General features: G+C 41.7%; 1 protein-coding gene across 1 annotated transcript in view; it reads left to right on the top strand.

Moving 5' to 3' along the window:
• The window catches only part of MREG (melanoregulin), a 51,540-nt gene extending 34,557 nt beyond the window's left edge, over positions 1-16,983 (top strand). Inside the window, exons 3-5 of the mRNA XM_014462506.2 lie at positions 12,620-12,710; positions 14,220-14,383; positions 15,110-16,983. Coding sequence (XP_014317992.1) covers positions 12,620-12,710; positions 14,220-14,383; positions 15,110-15,244 — 390 coding nt within the window. The 3' untranslated portion in view covers positions 15,245-16,983. The remainder of the gene's footprint in view (positions 1-12,619; positions 12,711-14,219; positions 14,384-15,109) is intronic.
• The last annotated feature ends 307 nt before the right edge of the window (positions 16,984-17,290 follow it).

Here is a 17,290-nt window from a genome sequence, read left to right as displayed (position 1 = left end):
TTTTCATTTTTGGGTGCAAAGCATTGATTTTTCTTTCCAAAAATGACTACATAATAATCTAGCATGTGAGTTAGTCAAAATAAAAAAAAACAACACCGTAATTCCCAAACGTATTAAATGTACCACTGTTTCCCTTTTGCATTCTGGGTTTTAGCTGCACAGACATTGTGTTAGGGGCTGTGTTTGACTACGAATTTGCCATGGTGATAAGGAGCCAGGCAGATGACCGGTAGGCAAAGGTCTTAAAAACTGGAAATGGCTGCCGAATTCAGGATTCACTAGGCAGCGTCCTAATTGTTTTGGCAAAGGGTCATCCTGTGTCTGTGAGCCAGTAAAGACTAGAGTAATTATACACAATGTGTTAAACAGTGAGCATCCAGGCAATGACAGGGCTGCTTTCTCTTAAGTGGCTATTTTTCCTTGAGGCTGTGGCATTATGTCATGCTTGAGGCTTTGTTAGAGTCACCCCCCAAATATTTGAGCAGGGGAGGCAGCATCTGGAAGCTCAGTTGAAGATTGTGGGGGACTGAAAATGGACAGTGAGTGAGATACTGAAATTGTAAAGAACAAAGTTTTATAAGGCTTGAACTTCAATAATAACTCCCAGCTGTTAAGGGAACCCTGCTGTCATGGACAGGTGACCTAGACAGGCATCTTGTTCCTCTTGTGGAAGGTTCAGTGGGACTTGGGGTTGTGTTCATAGGGATGTAATATGCTGGAGATGTGCTTGGTGTGATTAGGGAAGTGGTTTAATTTGCAGCTCTGTCTTTAGAGGTATAAAGTAAAAATACTACAAATTATAAAATTGGAGTCAAGTGATGGGGGAGAGAGGTAGGGTGTGCAAAACACATTGACAAAGCAGATTCACAAGGGCCGTAGATCTTACACAGTATCAAGCTTTACTAATACTTGCAAAGACACAGGCCATTGAGAAGCAGACAGCGGTGTGGGACATTGAGATTTTATTCCTAAGACCCCCTCCTCCACAGGACAGGCCCCTCTGACTCTGAATGCTAGATGTGTCAGTGTGAGGTTCATTGGGTTATTTCAGACAGTAGAGAGAATTTATATTATGAAGAGCTCCATTGCGTATACCTTCTCATTACTTTTTAGTATAGTGACATCCTCCTGGGAGCCATATCCTGAAGATTTTGGTGCCTGAGTCTAAGTAATCCTTTGACCAGAGACATTTTACTAAGGGCATTCTGTAGATAAGATTTCTTCTTCTTAGCAAATAGCACTCCTCGAGTTACCAGGAAGTCCAGTTGATAAGGAAATTCGATGGGGTCACCTGCCTTCTTTCCTTTTGCCTGGGGGCTTATCCTCTCTACTGCCCCCCGCCCCCAACACACACACACACACACACACGCACGCATGCACACACGCACACACACACACAGTGAATGGGTCAAGGGCTAGCTCTTTTAACTCCTTCCTCCTAAGGGGGTGAAGATGAAAAGAACTGGGGTTACTCAATAACCAATTTGACAGCTTTCCAGTAAAGGAAGAGCAATTGCAAGTAGGGTCCCTAATGATAAGGAATGCAAGAAGAGTAATTACAAAAATGATTACCACTACAATAACATTTGGGTTAAAAAAGGGAAAACTTTCAGATCTTGGGGTTGTTAGTTTATAAAAGCAAATTGTAACTTAATTTCTCTCTTTCCTTTCTCTCCCTGTTTGTGTCTCTGACGGGCTCTACTGAATGCCCTTCCTTCGTTCCCCTCAATCCAAAAAGAACACCTCTACTGGGACTCCTTTCTGGTCCTCACCTTGGCCTTGCTCTGTCCCCTTGCTCTTCTTCTTTGAAGCTGGCAGAGGTTCTGAAATGTAGACCCTCGAAGACCAGTGTTTTCACCTAATACTGGGACACACACAGGAACTTGCAAAGTCACCAACAGGATTTTCAGTTTAACAGAATTCATGGAAATCAAGGGAGCTAAGGTCTGTGGTTGCCATTCAGAAAATAGTAAAGACTTTTCTAAATAAGTTCAAGTGACAATAGTACCCATAAGTAGACTCTTCCATTTGGAGGTAATTAGACACTAGGTGGTGTTAACAAAGGAAGCTGTAAAAATAAGCTTCGTAGGGACTTCAAAGTTTCTGTTTTGATTACAGAAGAAATACATCACTGTTGTGGAAAATTTGGATAGTATAGGAGAAAAAGATCACCTAGACATAACCCTACCCTAAGATAAACACTGTTATACTATCACCTGGGAAAAACTGCAATCCTTAAGGACCCAAACAAGTGTTTTCTGGTAGAATTTGGCTAAAGAGGCGTTCCTTTGCCGATTTTGCCACTCTTTGAAAGGAAACTGTTAGGTATAGTATTCTCTAGATTAGAACTATCCAGTAAAAATACAATGCAAGCCACATAAGTAATTTTACATTTCCTAGTAGCCACATTGAAAAGTAAAAATAAATAGGTGAGATTAAATTTAATAATATACTTTAACCAAATATGTTCAACATATTATCATTTCAACATGCAATCAATATAAATGCTGTTAATGAGATAGTTTACTTTCTTCTTTTTTTGGTACTATGACTTCAATGTGTATTTTTACATTTATAGTGTGTTTTGATTTAGACTAGCCACGCTCCAAGGGCTCACTAGCCATGTGTGGCCAGCAGCTGCCATATTGCCCAGCACAGGGATAGATGCTAAGGGAAAGCCAGATCTTTGAGATGTCATGCTGATTCATACAATCCACAGTTAAATCTAAACTTGCCTCTGCATTTTGAAGAACCAGGCTTCCTCCACGGTACATACTTTTTTAAAAAATGTATATTTTTTGATTTTTTACAGAGAGGAAGGGAGAGGGATAGAGAGTTAGAAACATCGATGAGAGAGAAACATGGATCAGCTGCCTCCTGCACACCCCCTACTGGGGATGTGCCGCAACCCAGGTACATGCCCTAGACTGGAATCGAACCTGGGACCCTTCAGTCCGCAGGCTGACGCTCTATCCACTGAGCCAAACCAGTTAGGGCAACGGTACATACTTTAAGTAATTGAATGAAGTGGCTAATTCTACCTTGCCAGAAATTCCAGCCCCCTTTCCTCTCCACGCACAGGAATTTAGTCTTACTATCCTTTGCCATTAGTGACAACAGCAAATTGTCCTTCGTCCCTGCGGTGACTGGAACAGCAGAACTCTGAGATGGTTCCCACTAATTGATTTGGAATAATAATGTTACATTCTTCCTACTGGAAGCGTTAGCCAAATCACATCCCGAGTTTGGCCCTTGTTCTAATGCTAAAGCTGTTATGGGCTGGAACTCCACAAATGAGACAAAACTGATTTGAAATCTCATTGCTGGCACACCTCCCCAGCAGGAGCTGCGAGCTATCCCCTGGCTTAATACGGTTAAAACCAGATAAAGAATTAGGTCAGGGGCCTCTGGCTGCAACTCCAGCAGAGCTGTGGAATAAAAATTAACCGGGGGAGTTGGGAAAGCATTACTTGGCATTTGCATTTGACTTGTTCTAGGTCAACTTTCTTGCTCTAGTTCTAGGTTAAAGCCCATGAGCATTGCAAAGGGCCGTGGGGCTGCATTGGCCACCAGGGTATGGATGCGCCTTTCCCAGGTGCTCCCCAAAGGAATCTAGGGTGCTATTTGGGGTTTGAGGCTCTGCATGGTATGTAGAGTCAAACTGCCCAAGCTGCGAGACCTTAGAAAAGTGTCACGTTATTATCTGTTAAGAATCAGAACACCTGGGGTGGGGACACAGGGCCTCCTGGTCGGCACAGCGGGCCAACCCCACTTAGGCCCAGCTTCACCTGGGATTCAGAGAAAGGGCAATCGATAGCTCTGGAAGGGAGGAGACGCAGGTGTGAATCTGTAACCCAAAGGCTTGTTTTTACCTCATTGAATTGGTAGGTCTGGTGAAGCTAGGAGACAGATAACCACATCAGAGCTTGACCTGCCCAACTGAAAAGGCTCATTTCCATAGGCCCTAGTTACCAACAGATAGACCTTACTTAGAATGAGTGCTTCAGAGTGATGAGATGTCTGGGTAGAAGCAATCAAGGCAACTCTTGTTGGGAGGTGACGGAGGGCCCTTCAGGTCCTGGGGTCCCCAAGGACCTAAGTGCCAGGTCCCTGGGCACTGACCCCTTCTTGGCATCCACTCCCTACCACATCCTCCTCCAGGGTTCATCTAGTCTGTTGTGTATCCTCTAATTCACTGAGCTTCTCTGTGCTGTCATTTGATCCTGTGCCATTTGGGCTGAGGTGGAAGCCGAGGGCTAATGAGTGGACCGCCTGTCTAGGAACAGTGAAACACAATCCTATCTTTCCCACTTACACACCACGTCTGCTGGGTGCAGAGAATAGGCTTTTATAGTCCTGAAAGAGGATGCCCCTCCTGGGTAGGTGGCCTTGATGCTGTTCAGAACCAGCTGTGTTTAAAGGAAGCTCTGCGCTTCTTCTGCATAATGGACTCGCCTCCCTTTCCCTTGAGTCTCATCAGCCTGCCCCTTACACTGGGATCTGGTTGCATTGTCCTGCCCCTCGCTGCTGGGCCGAGAGGACTGTGTCAGCGAGAGGCAGCAGGGAACAGAGAAGGGGGTCTTTTGTCTCCTGGACTGAGTGGCCTTGCCAGGAGCCACTTTTAGAATGAAAATCCCTGCACGTTATGTTACATTTCTCTCTTTGTGTCCCAGTTTCCACATTGGTGACAGGGAAGGACAATGTAGTGGGTTATATTTGGGCCTAATTGAATGCAGCTTAGTGTACTGGAGGGAGGTTATGGAGTCAGACAGCTTTGAGTTTAAATTCTAAGTTCCCCACTTAATAGCTCTGATATCTCAGTTGAGTTATTTAACCTCCTAGTGCCACACTTAGCACCTCTCTAGAAACAAATCCATAAACCCATCTCATCTGATTTTCTGACTGGGATGTCACATGCAGAGTGCCTGGAGCAGTGCCTGCCACAGTGCAGCCTCAATATCCTTATTTAAAGAGACATATGTGAAAAGTAATTTTCAAATAACAAATGCTTGATTAGGCACTGAGTAGAAGAGGTGAATTTTTTTATTTTGATCTATTTCACCTTTCTTGAATTTATTCTGTTTCCCAAAAATATGGGCATTAAAATATCTTGATCATATAAACATGCCTTGTCCAGAATACACATGCATTAGAGCCCAAGTGGCTTTTTCTAATAAAAGGTGCTGCTGTCTAGATTTAAAATAGGCACTCAGTCACGGGCAGAATGTGGCCTTTATGTGAATTGTCATATTCATTTGAGTTCAGAAGATCCATTGGAGCACCTGCTGTCTACAGAAGACTGTGGAAGGCATGGATGAATCAGGTTCTTGTATCCACAGAACCTGCAATCGGTAGTGAAGGAGATGATACAAATACCTATATAGTAATATCTATACAGTAAATAAAATAACTCTACAACAATTTTCATAAAAGCACTGAGGAATTTCGAAGACAAAGCAATTACTTTCCACTGGCAAGAAAGGTGAAGGCTTCTCGAGGTGTTGACGTTTACGCTGAGCCTTGAGGAGTGAGTAGAATTTAGATTCAAGGCATGCTCGGGCATAGATTGGTAGTCCCATGTGCAGGGGCACGCTGTGAGTGGAGGGACATCATAGGAACAAGACTGGAAAGTCAGATTATAGAGAGCCTATTTGGGATTGAAACGTTATTCACTACTCAGTAAGTGGTGTGGAACCACTGAAAATGTCAGGGAGAGAAAAGACCCATTTTCACCTTTAGGAAGACAGGTTGGTATGAGATCAGAGATATTAGCTTCTGGAAGCAGATTGCATCTATTCAGGCCTCTTAAGGCTGAGGCATTGGGATTAGAGAAGAGGAGAGTTTGTGGCAGGGAGAGAACTAACAGGGTTAGGTGACTGGTATGGATTCAGAAGGTGGGATTGAAGTGGAGTGAGCAAATAACCAAGTTGGAAACATAAGAGAGACGATATTGGCCTGATGGAGGCTGGTGGGGGAGTCAGACTCTATTGAGTGGCCCTGTTAGCAGCCTGCCCACATGGAGATACCCAGCAGAAAGGGGGAAATCAAGCCCTGTAGCTGAGGCTTGGGGTCAAGGCAAAGGGGGGAGACTTGGGAGTGACAACAGAAGTGGAGGCACGAGGGGAAATTATCCAGGGAGTTGGAGATGAGAAGAAGACCCAAGACAGAGCCTTGGGAAAGGATGGCATGAAAAGAAGAGGCAAAGGAAGAAGAGGGACCTGCAAAGGGAAGGGAGGGGAGGGAGGGAGATCAGCTGGAGGATGCACTTGGGAGGCGGCAGGTCCCGAATCTCAGACCTGCTGCTGAGTGATCCTAGGCAAGATACTGCTCCTTCCTCCCCTGTATGGGGATCTAACACCACCTCACAGGGTGGAGGAGTCCATGCCTGCTGTACCGAGTGGGCTCATAATAAGCTCTCATTCCTTGTTCCTTTCCCACAGAAACCTGGAGAGGCATGTTAAGAAGGGGATGGCCGTCAGGATGTAATGCTTAAGAGAGATGGGGGCCCTCAGAAAGGACTATGAGACACCCCCATTTGGTCACTAGTGACAGAGGAAGGTGGGGAAAGCACCTTACCACTTCCCTTGTGCAGTGGATCTGAAAGGGCTGATTGTCAGGGGCTGGTGAGTAAGGGGATGAGGAGGAAGTGAGAACAGCAAGTGGAAGCTCCCTTTGTAAGCATGTGGCGGTGAAGGGAGAGGAGGAGGATGGAGTGGAGCTTGAGGAAGCAGCAGGGCTTAGGGAAGGACGTCAGGGCTGCTGACGCCAGTGAAACCAGCTGCCCTCTTCAGAGGAGTGAGCTATTCCCTGGAAAACCCTTTTTTTCTTGAATTTGGCAGATGAGGTCCAAGCTCTGTGGTGTTTGCTCAGAGGTGCCGGCGGATTAGCTGCGGGAGGAGGAAGGCCATGGTAAACTGTGGTTGTCACGGGAGCTCTGTGCAGGATGTGGCTGGGTTCTGAATTAGGCATCCTTGTAACCTGTAACCTTTTTTTAAAATTTAAATTCTTTATTATTTAAAGTATTACATATGTCTCCCCCCCACCCCCCCCATTGACCGCTCCCACCCTCAACCTGTAATCTTTCCAGCGTAGAAGAGGGAGCCTAGAAGAGGGCTGCAAGCTCTCCAGGAACGGTTCCAAGGAAAGAAAGATCACGTGGTCGGGTTCTTTTTGAAGCCAGCGGTGGGGCATCCAGGGGGAGGAGCCGAGGAATTGCCCAGAGTTTTCTCAGCCCTGAAGCATCGTTTCAGAAAACGACAGGCGGTTTCACAGCTCTCTGTTGCTGACAAGCACAGCCCAGTCTCTTCTCCTGGGTCCTCAGCATCTCAGACCTTTGCAGCCCCTGCCACTCCTCACCACCCACCACCCCTGCGCACCCCTGTGTGTCGAAGGGAATGGTTTTGCCTGGGTCATTCTTCAGGGATGAAGTGGCCAGATGGATCAAACATTTTTGTGAGTAAGGGAGTTGAGTGGTTAAGCCAATGTTGCCCCCCCCCCCCGATCTTTAGAAGAAATTAGCCAATTAGATACAGCCATCTCCTCTCCCTATTAATAACAGTCTTGTGAGAGTCAGAAGCTCTGCTCAGATGGACAGAATTCAGGGGAGGCACCATAAAGCAATTCCTGGATACAGAAAAGGCCTGCTGTTATGTTTGTGGCATTGCCTGGGGCACTCTTGGGAAAGAAAGATTGGGACCAGGCAGAGCCATCAACACTGCATTCTCTGTAAACCATATGCATCCCCAGCTAAATAGGTTTATATGCTGTCTAACCCTAGGGTCTAGAGTTAGGAAAATATAAGACTCATATTTTGTGCAGTATTTATAGTTTCTTTTTTGTTTATGTACTTAATGAGTGGACTTTGTAACGTCAATCTTTTGGATTCGAGAACCAGGAGAACTCTAGTTCTCTAAAACTAAGTGGAATTGTCTTACATAACAGAGTTCCAGAAGGAGGATTGGCTTCAGAAGAGATCTGATCCTGAAGCCTAGATGTCCTTAAGTTCTATTTCTCTGAGACCCTTCATATTTGCTCTCCTCTGAGTGCTGACTTCTTCCTTAGGCTGGCTCTTCTCGGGGTAGTAAAAGTGATGGGAGTAGTTCTAGATTTTGTGCCCTCACACCACGGAGAGAGAACACGATTCCTGATTGGTCCGAGAAACCCCATGGGTTTTGTTGCATCTCCTTGGCTTGAGTTGGGTTACGTGTCTGTACTTGAGGCAGTGGGATAGGCTGATTGGCTTAAGTTATTGGGTTTCAAATCTGGTACCCCTTCAAAAGATCCTGATTTCATTGGTCTGGGAGGTGGATTCCATACATTGGTGTTTTTAAATGCTCCCTGGATGGTTCTAATATACAGCCAAAGTTGAGTTTGTTGGCTTAAGCTAGTCAGTGTATACTGAGGGCTGAGAATGTAAGTGTTCGCCAAAGGAAAGTCTAGGTGAACTTGACATCCAGATTGATGGGATAAGAGAAGTATAGATGTTGGGGAAGCAAATATCAAATCTTTACTTGTGCCAGACATATTAGTTGCAGACATATTAGCTGCCCCAGTGTCCCTATCCCTCCTTTCTCCTTGCCACCAGAACCCAGCTTTAATTTAGGGCAGTAAGGTGTCAGCTCTAGGGGATAGATCATGAATACTGCCAATAATCTTTTTCTGGACAGGAGAGGAGGGGAGGGGAGTGGAGGAGAAGGGAGGCAGAGCTAAATGACTCTTATTACATAGAAAAAAGTACAAAAAAAGTTTGAAAAGGAAGGAATTGGTAGTGGAAGCTACCAGAGGAGGAGAAGGAGGGGAAGGGCAATGCGAGGGGAGGGGAGAGGGAGGAAGAAGAAATGTTCAAATGTGGCTACCTCTGAGAAATAGACAAGAAGAGAATGGGAAAGCAAACTTTTAACTTTCATTTCATAGCCTTCTGTTTTCTTTAAATATTTATTTCTGTGTGATCCTGTTATTTTTAATTAAAAATAAATTGATCGCTTTTGCAGTTGTTCCTAAGAGTTTAAAATAGTTATGGGGTCTGTTGTTAGAGTACATTTCTTTAATTGTATAAATCACCTTTTTAACAAGAAATAAGTAGTACTTTTTAACTGTCCTATTTGTCCACCACCTCACAATAATGTAGCATAGATAGGTATAAAATGTTTTAATTTTGTGTGTGAGAAAGTGATCTTAAGAACTTACATTAGAACTCAAGGTCAAAGTCAGCTCATGGGATTCAGACCTGGAGGACAACTAGCTATGGATGGTTGCAGGAGATTGAGTTTTGTTCTGCCTTTTATGTTGTTGCCTCAACCTTCTTATCTAGCTGCCCTTATCTGATTTGGTCAACAACTAGAGAGGAGAAAAACCTCAAGAATTCAGCTATAAGCATCTTCAGCGATCCATTTTCAATCACATGTTTCTTAGTTTGCCCTGGTTCCCAGGTATCTTGTGAAATTAATTCTGCACTATCTCTTTTATTACACCTTTGACAATTTACTCATTGTTAAAATTTTGGACCACAGCATCACATTGGCCACAATGTGTTATTTCAGAAATTATGAGAAAAACAAAAGTTTCTTTTGGAAAATAAGACTTTTACTCTTAATGTCTAATAGATTTGAGTTTCAGATCACTGGTGAAGAATAGTTAACTGATCTTTAATTATTATTTTCAAATTATTTATCTAAAAACAACTGTTACAATTTAAAAATTGTAGGAGGACATCATAAGGCTTGTTTTTCTCTAGTACCAGGGAATAAATGAATTAGTTTCTTAAGTTGTGGGCAGATTTCATACATCACTATTTTTCATTTGTCACTTTAGGTTCTGTTCTTTGGGGTCAGGTGTTAAAGAGGAATTAAAATTCCCCTCTTACTATTTATTTTACGAAAATTCAATTCTTAGGTAAAATCCTACCCAAGCTCCTACTGGTATTAAAGCTTTAAATTTTGCACAAAACTTCCAGATACTTTCATATGATTACCCATGACTAGTCTGTCAAAAGAAGACAGTAATAATATGGATACGGGAAATGCATGGTTTCATACCACTAATCTGAACAAGCACCTATCATGTGCGGGTCAGTCAATGCATCATGTGTGGGTCCATCCTTAGCAATTTGTAAATGTCATATTATTGCTTCTCCATCAAACACTTTATCAGAGTCACAGATGCTGCAACTGAATGAATTTATGTAACATTCAGTGTTGGTATTCAGGAATAGCAAACAAATCCATAAAACTGGCAGATAGACAGCAGGAAGAGAAATATTTTTATTTTTTTTAAAGTCTAAAGCCTGGATCACCCAATGATGACTGCGTCTCCGAAAAATAGAGATTTGGTCTAAGGCATCAGCCTAAGAAGCTCAAAGAAAAATTAGCAGACCTCTAATCGCAAGTTAATGAAGCCACCTAGTGGTTTGTTACAAAATTTAAGGTTGTGTGAATATATCTCAGGATTGATTGTGTGAGGCTCTTAATCACTGTGACTAAGAATCTAACTACTTTTCATTTCATCCAGCAAGGAGGAGGGTCAGTGTCACTGAGAATAAGCACAGTGCTGCACTGTGAAATATTTTTATTTATTTATTATTTTCTTTTTATTAAAAAGGACTTATTGCAACTCATATGAAAAATAGTGAGATAGCACACACTAGAAGATAAGAAAGCACAAACATGAATGAAGACATAAGCATAGTTGAAAATTTTGATGATTCAAAATACCTCTAAATTTTTCATGAAATGACTCCACAGTTTTACGTAAGTGTGGAAATCGATCATTTACAAAATTCACAATGTCCAGAAAATGAAGTAATTTCCAGGAAAAGTAAAATTGTACCTGATGGCAAGAGCAGAGAAAATTTTCTTCTGGGGATCCTCCCAAATGAGATTCTCTATCCTGCAATGTATAATGTCCTCAGTCCTCGTAATAGAAAGCATGCTGAGTGTTGGAGGATTGTTTCTCTGTGGTGTCCACACTATTTGGAGGAGGGTATGCACCAAACTCCAACTCCTTTGATCCTCACAGTAAGCGTATGAGGTAGGTAGTCTAACTATCCCTGCATTGCACACGAGGCCCTGAGACAAGTGAGGTTATGAACTTGCCAAGAGTCAGTTGTTAATAAATATCACTTCTAAGATGCTAAATGCTGAATGGCCAATTTAGTACAATAGGCCCATCCAATGAAAACCACAGTACTTGAGTTTTCCCCCTATGACTTAAACAGTCTCTAGGGGATTATGCAGGTGTGCTTTAACATGATGATAAAGATGAGGTCAGGGTTGCATATTTCTGAGATGATTCAATTAATCTTACTCTCTTCTAGGGTCACAGATTTTATCCCTGATTCCAATCACCTCACTCTTGAGCACATGCAAGTGTGTGTGTGCCTTTGGTAAACAAACAAACAAACAAATAATAGGACCAGGAAAGGGTACTCAAATTTCCCACTTCCTGACTTTTAGTAAACATGACCTCATGCTGGCATATCTTCAGATACAGATCTAAAATGCAATTATAACAAAACACACTTTATTTTGCTAGTTTTCTTTTCCCAAGTGGTATCTTTAACATCTTAAATGTCAGTTAAATTGATTTCTCTTAACCAGTTGAAAGTTGATTAGCAGTGAGCAAGGCAAACCTTGAAAGGAGCCTCGTAGGAAAATAATAGCATCATTGAGAGGAGTCAAAATATCATAAAACTTGAGTCTTAAATTGAGCCTTTTAGAATGATGTTCTTTTAAGCTATGCTTTAGGATAGTTATGTGGTTTTGCTAAGAGGAAAAGGTGTATTTTATAAAATGACTGTTCCATATAGATAAAGCCCCTTAAAAACAATTTCAATAGCATTTAAGAGAAATACTTAGCTCAGTAAAGAGTCTAATGCTCCTGAAAGATTCAAGTTCTATTTTGGTGTCAACATGATGGCCTATGACCCATAAGACTGAAGTTTTCAGATTAATAACCTTATGATAGTTCTTCTCAGTGCTTGAAAGATTCATTCTGTCATGGGAATGGAAATGAAAGAAAGTGATGCTGAGATATGATAAGGGAAACATAGGGTAGGAATTAAGAAACTTGGGAATCCTATCTCTACTTTATCCCTATAATAAAAGATAACATACATTCTTTGTATGTCATTTTTCTCATAAACTGTGGAGTCAGACCTGGATTCAAATACCAATTCTTATACTTATTAACTGGGTGATATTGGATTTGCCAGTTAACTTCTTTGGGTCTCAGTTTCCTCATCTATAAAATGGCTTTAATAATACATGGATTTTCTTGGTGCGCACCATGTGCGTGCATTGTGCTTTAATATACCTTTTACCTTTACAACCTTAAATGGATATTCACATTTGTTATCCCAACTTTACAGGTGGGATCATGAAGTTGAGACACTAGGTAATTTGAAGGCTTTAATTAGGATATGTAATGTGTCACATCTCCTGCTGCGGAGTAGATTCTCCAGAAATGGTAGCCACTGTTTTCCTATTGACTCTTCTCTTCTTTTATATATACTTTGAAGATGAGTGAAGAGGAGAAACACATGTTTAAACAGCTTAAGTTTTGGAATTAGAAAGAGGTTTAGGCCAAAGAGTGAAAATAAAACTGAATTTTTATTCTCCTACAGGAGTGGCAAAAACTCAACTATGATATCTATACCCTGCGACAGATTCGAAGGGAAGTGAGAAATAGATGGAAACGCGTTTTAGAAGATTTAGGTGAGTCTGTACGTGATTATGAGATGGTTAAAATGAGCAGTGGTGATCATTCCTCTTCACTTTCTTCACCATGGTTTTTGTACAAGGAGTGTCAGTAATTGACTACTAAAGGCTACTATGCATGAATTTTTTTTACCAATCCTGTCCTCCTGTCTCCTCCAGCATAAACATCTGTCACTTTTATTATCACTGGCCCATGTCTTGAGGACATGTTTTGCCATGTGTTACTCCATCTGTCCTCAGTGTCAAGTTGCACAGAGCAGTGGAATCATATGGGTACTACTATCGAATTTTTTTGGAGTTGTGCATTGATTGAATTAAATGGGAGTGATTGGCCAATTAGTAATAGCTTTATGAGGTGAGGCAGATGGGACAGATATTGTTTGTAAGCAACTTTTTTTTTAAGAGCACAACAAAATTCAGTGTAAACTTTCAGAAGCACTAAAAGGCAGAAAAGCTTCAAAGTTGGGGAAAATCCCTGTGGCATTTGAGGAGACATTGGGCATTGGTTCTTCTGAATTCTGCTAGGGTTGCAATATGATAACCATGGCTTTCACATTATAAAATAAGCTAATTTTAATGGTTAAAAACGAATTTATCACCTTTGAAGTCCTCAGTCCTTCTGCTTTGAAAGAGAACATGACACCTTGGCATCATAACTTTTTAAAAGTGGGGTCCCAAGTTGCTACCTCTACTGCTTTACTTGGGATACAGTGGATGGGATGGACTTCTGCCGCATTTACTCACTCAATATTGCTGGGACTTAATAGTCTCCTTTTTTAAAATGTCATTTACTCCAGGCAGGTTTAAATCTATGAGTCTTTTATACCTTTGGGTAAGTAATTTTAAGCAGCCAACCATATTGCTGCGGGGAAGGGAATGTGGGCTTGGAGGAGGAGGGACCTGGAAGTGACCACTTTTTGGCTTCCAAGCTGCAAAGGCAGGTTGGAATTCTGGGGCTTGGGGAGGAGAGGAAAAGGAGGGCGTGGGAGGAGGGATTCAAACCAAAACAAGAAAAACAAGCAGTCAGCGGATGAGCATGTGAGGTTTAACTCTGTGGAAAAAGTTAACAAAAGAAAATTAAACAAGAATAAATATCAAACAAATTTTTTTAAAAATATATTTTTATTGATTTCAGAGAGGAAGGGAGGGGGAGAGAGAAACATCAATGATGAGAGAGAATCATTGATTGGCTGCCTCCTGCACACCCCCTACCGGGGATTGAGCCTGCAACCCGGGCATGTGCCCTTAACCAGAATTGAACCCGAACTCTTCAGTCCACAGGCCGATGCTCTATCCACTGAGCTAAACTGAATTTCAATGAAACACACCGCCAGCCAGTCACCCTGAGCTGGAAAGCAGCCCACGGAGCGGCGCCTTTGGCTTCAGTTTTCCGATGCTTGTTCAGATCCACGTTGGAATCCCTTCACCTCCTGCAGGGCCTGTGCTGCAGGACAGTCCCTTCCTGTGACTACTTTACTTGACGGGTACTTTTTCTTTTTACCTTAGGTTTTCAAAAGGAAACAGACTCTTTGTTGTCAGTGACGAAACTCAGCACCATCAGTGACTCTAAAAACACAAGGAAAGCTCGAGAGATCTTGTTGAAACTGGCTGAAGAGACCGCTATTTTCCCAACAGGTTGGGAGCTCTCCGAGAGATACCTCTTCGTTGTGGTGAGTGGATGCATTTTCCATCTGCCCTGATTTTGCTTTCAATTTTTTGCTTTTCTGTGAATCTATATACTCCTCATTCCAACCCCACCAGCAACCCCGCAATGTGAGGTAGCAGATGGTACTGGCATCTGTGGCCAGTAGCACGAGTCACCCAGGGGGCTGTAGGATTCAGATTTCTGGATTGCACTCAGACCTATTGAGGCTTGGGTTGTGGCTCAAGATTCTGTATTTTTCAGCCAATTCTACTGTATAGTCAGCTTCGTAGGTCAGAGATATGAAAAATGTTGTTTATATAACCCAAGATTGACAAAGAATTTGAAAGGCTGTTTTCTTGGATAATGTAAGTAAAGGGTTAAGGCAGTGGTTCTCAACCTTCTGGCCCTTTAAATACAGTTCCTCATGTTGTGACCCAACCATAAAATTATTTTCGTTGCTACTTCATAACTGTAATGTTGCTACTGTTATGAATTGTGATGTAAATATCTGATATGCAGGATGGTCTTAGGCGACCCCTGTGAAAGGGTCGTTCGACCGCCAAAGGGGTCGCGATCCACAGGGTGAGAACCGCTGGGTTAAGGTGTCTCTCTAAATTTGTCGAGAAAAATTTAATAAATGTTTCCTTGTTATTATGTCTGGGATGGGTTTTGTTGTTGTTAGATTGGTTTTCCCATCGACAGGGCTTGGGTTCCCATCTTGACAACGTTTTTGTATTTAATTTCTTGGCAGGACCGTCTCATTGCTCTCGATGCTGCAGAAGAGTTCTTTAAAATTGCCCGTCGAACTTACCCCAAGAAGCCCGGGGTGCCCTGCTTGGCAGATGGCCAGAAAGAACTGCACTACCTTCCATTTCCAAGTCCCTAGAGGAGAGGCTGGGAGGCAGAGTTGGAATTTTTCCACTGGAACTCAGCAGCCAACCAAAGCTGGACAAATGAATGTAGATACAAGTCAGCAAGTAGAGAGTCAACTGAGTGAAAAATGATTCTGAATCCTACAAATGTCTAAGGATTTGGATATCCGGTCTTCATGAGGACTGTATCCTGTGAGATGTTCAGGTTGCATTGAAACACCTTGGTGGTCTTGCATCGAAGAGGTGGTCAGTGGGACATTTCATCATGAGCGTTTTGATTCAAAGAACCCATTGCCCTCATTCTGGTATTGGTTGTACAATAAGCCTTAGTCATGAGTCCTATTGGGAGAATGGGATATTCTAGTTAATAAAACAATAAGATTAATGGAGAGAGTTCTCATTGAGCCCAATATGGATTACTGGTTTTTAAACAATTGTTATATGTATATATAGGCTAAACCAAAATAATACCAGACACAATGTGACCTTTCTTTAATTTGGAAGAACCTTGGAGGGTGTCAGAGACATCATTTTAAGTATCAGTTATAATTATTTAGAAATACAGATGTACCAGATAATAGAAATGACTAAGTGTGGTGCAGCCTTGAGTTTCAAATAGAATGACCCAAAGCAGAGCATCCTGCAGGTATATATTAAAAGCTCTGTCTTTAGTTGTGGAACAAGCATCTTAAATTCTCGACGTTATTGGTATCTGATTACCTCCTTTTTGCACACTGTCCACTTCTGATCCAAAAGCCCTTGATATTTTACCCAGGATAGCATCTATAAACAGAAACATTTGGCCCCTGCTTCCTTCTCTTCTCTTTAACCTGTTTCCGGCTTATTGGCTGAGAGTTGCACCTGCCCAGGGACCTCTCGTGCCATCTTGCATCTCTGCAGGTGGTGTTGCACTGGAGAAGGTCATTGCTGGACTTTCATTCTGAAGATGATTTTTTAAATGGAGCAATGCTGGCAGTACAGCTGGCTTCTATCCACAGACTGAGAAGGCCAGCTCCAAAAGTTACTTGCCTCTTAAGTAAGGAGCTTGCCAAGAAATCAGGGTTCATTTTATTGAAAAGACTTTCAGAACTTGTAGGATTCATGAATAGATTGCTGAGAACAATGACAATATTATTACTTTTACAGATTTTGCTCTTCCAACTTTAGGTTAAAAGGTAACTTGTTTTTAGTCTATTCCAGGGAATTTTGACTTGAAAATATCCATATTTTGACTAGTTTCTGTGGTAGTGAACATATGTTTCAGTTATTTGTGAGAGGAGACCCATGTTCTCCATTTATTAATGCATTGCAGACCAATTTAACTGTCATGTTTCAGGAAAAATTTTCCTAGTTTAATAAGTAAGCTAAAAGTCTTATTTTTTTTTATTATTTAGTGCCTAATCCTCTCATAGTCTTTAAAATTAGCCTGCAGATATTTTTCCTCACTTCCAAGAGTTCTTGCAAGGTTAACATACAAACAGTGCAATAGTCAAACAAAATAAAAACAAAAAAATAAATCTAAAAAATAGTAGTGTTGTTTTAATCTCTGTCCTTGGAATTTGTATTTTGTTTTTCTGCCTTTTTGATGTCAAAATAGATGAGATTGTTTGCATCTATGGAGAATAAATTGTAACCATAGTCTTTATTTTTGGTAATGTTTGAGTAAGGATAAGATTGTCTCTATGATTATAAAGACATATGGAATTATCCAGGAAATTTTCTTTGCAGGGAATTAAAAGGTTTCTGTACTTACTTGGTGGCTGGATGTGTGTTATATTTCTGAGAAATAAGAAGGAGAGAGAAAGAGAAAGATTTGTTGTTCCACTTATATATGCATTAATTGATTGATTCCGTAAGGTTCTCTGACCAGGGATTAAACCCACTACCCGGCCAGGGCTCTATATTTTGTTTTAACACACTACAGAGGACACTTGGCATCTCAATTTTTCAATTTTCAAGTCCCTTAACATGGGTTTTGAAGACTGGGTTTTAGAGAACTGAGTCAGGGAAACAGGTCTTAGTTTGATCATCTTTTGATCATTTTAACTAAATGGAGTTTA

Source organism: Myotis lucifugus, unplaced genomic scaffold (genome assembly GCF_000147115.1).
Source record: "Myotis lucifugus unplaced genomic scaffold, Myoluc2.0 scaffold_3, whole genome shotgun sequence".
Classification (NCBI taxonomy): domain Eukaryota; kingdom Metazoa; phylum Chordata; class Mammalia; order Chiroptera; family Vespertilionidae; genus Myotis; species Myotis lucifugus.
This window is presented reverse-complemented; position numbering and strand designations above follow the sequence as displayed.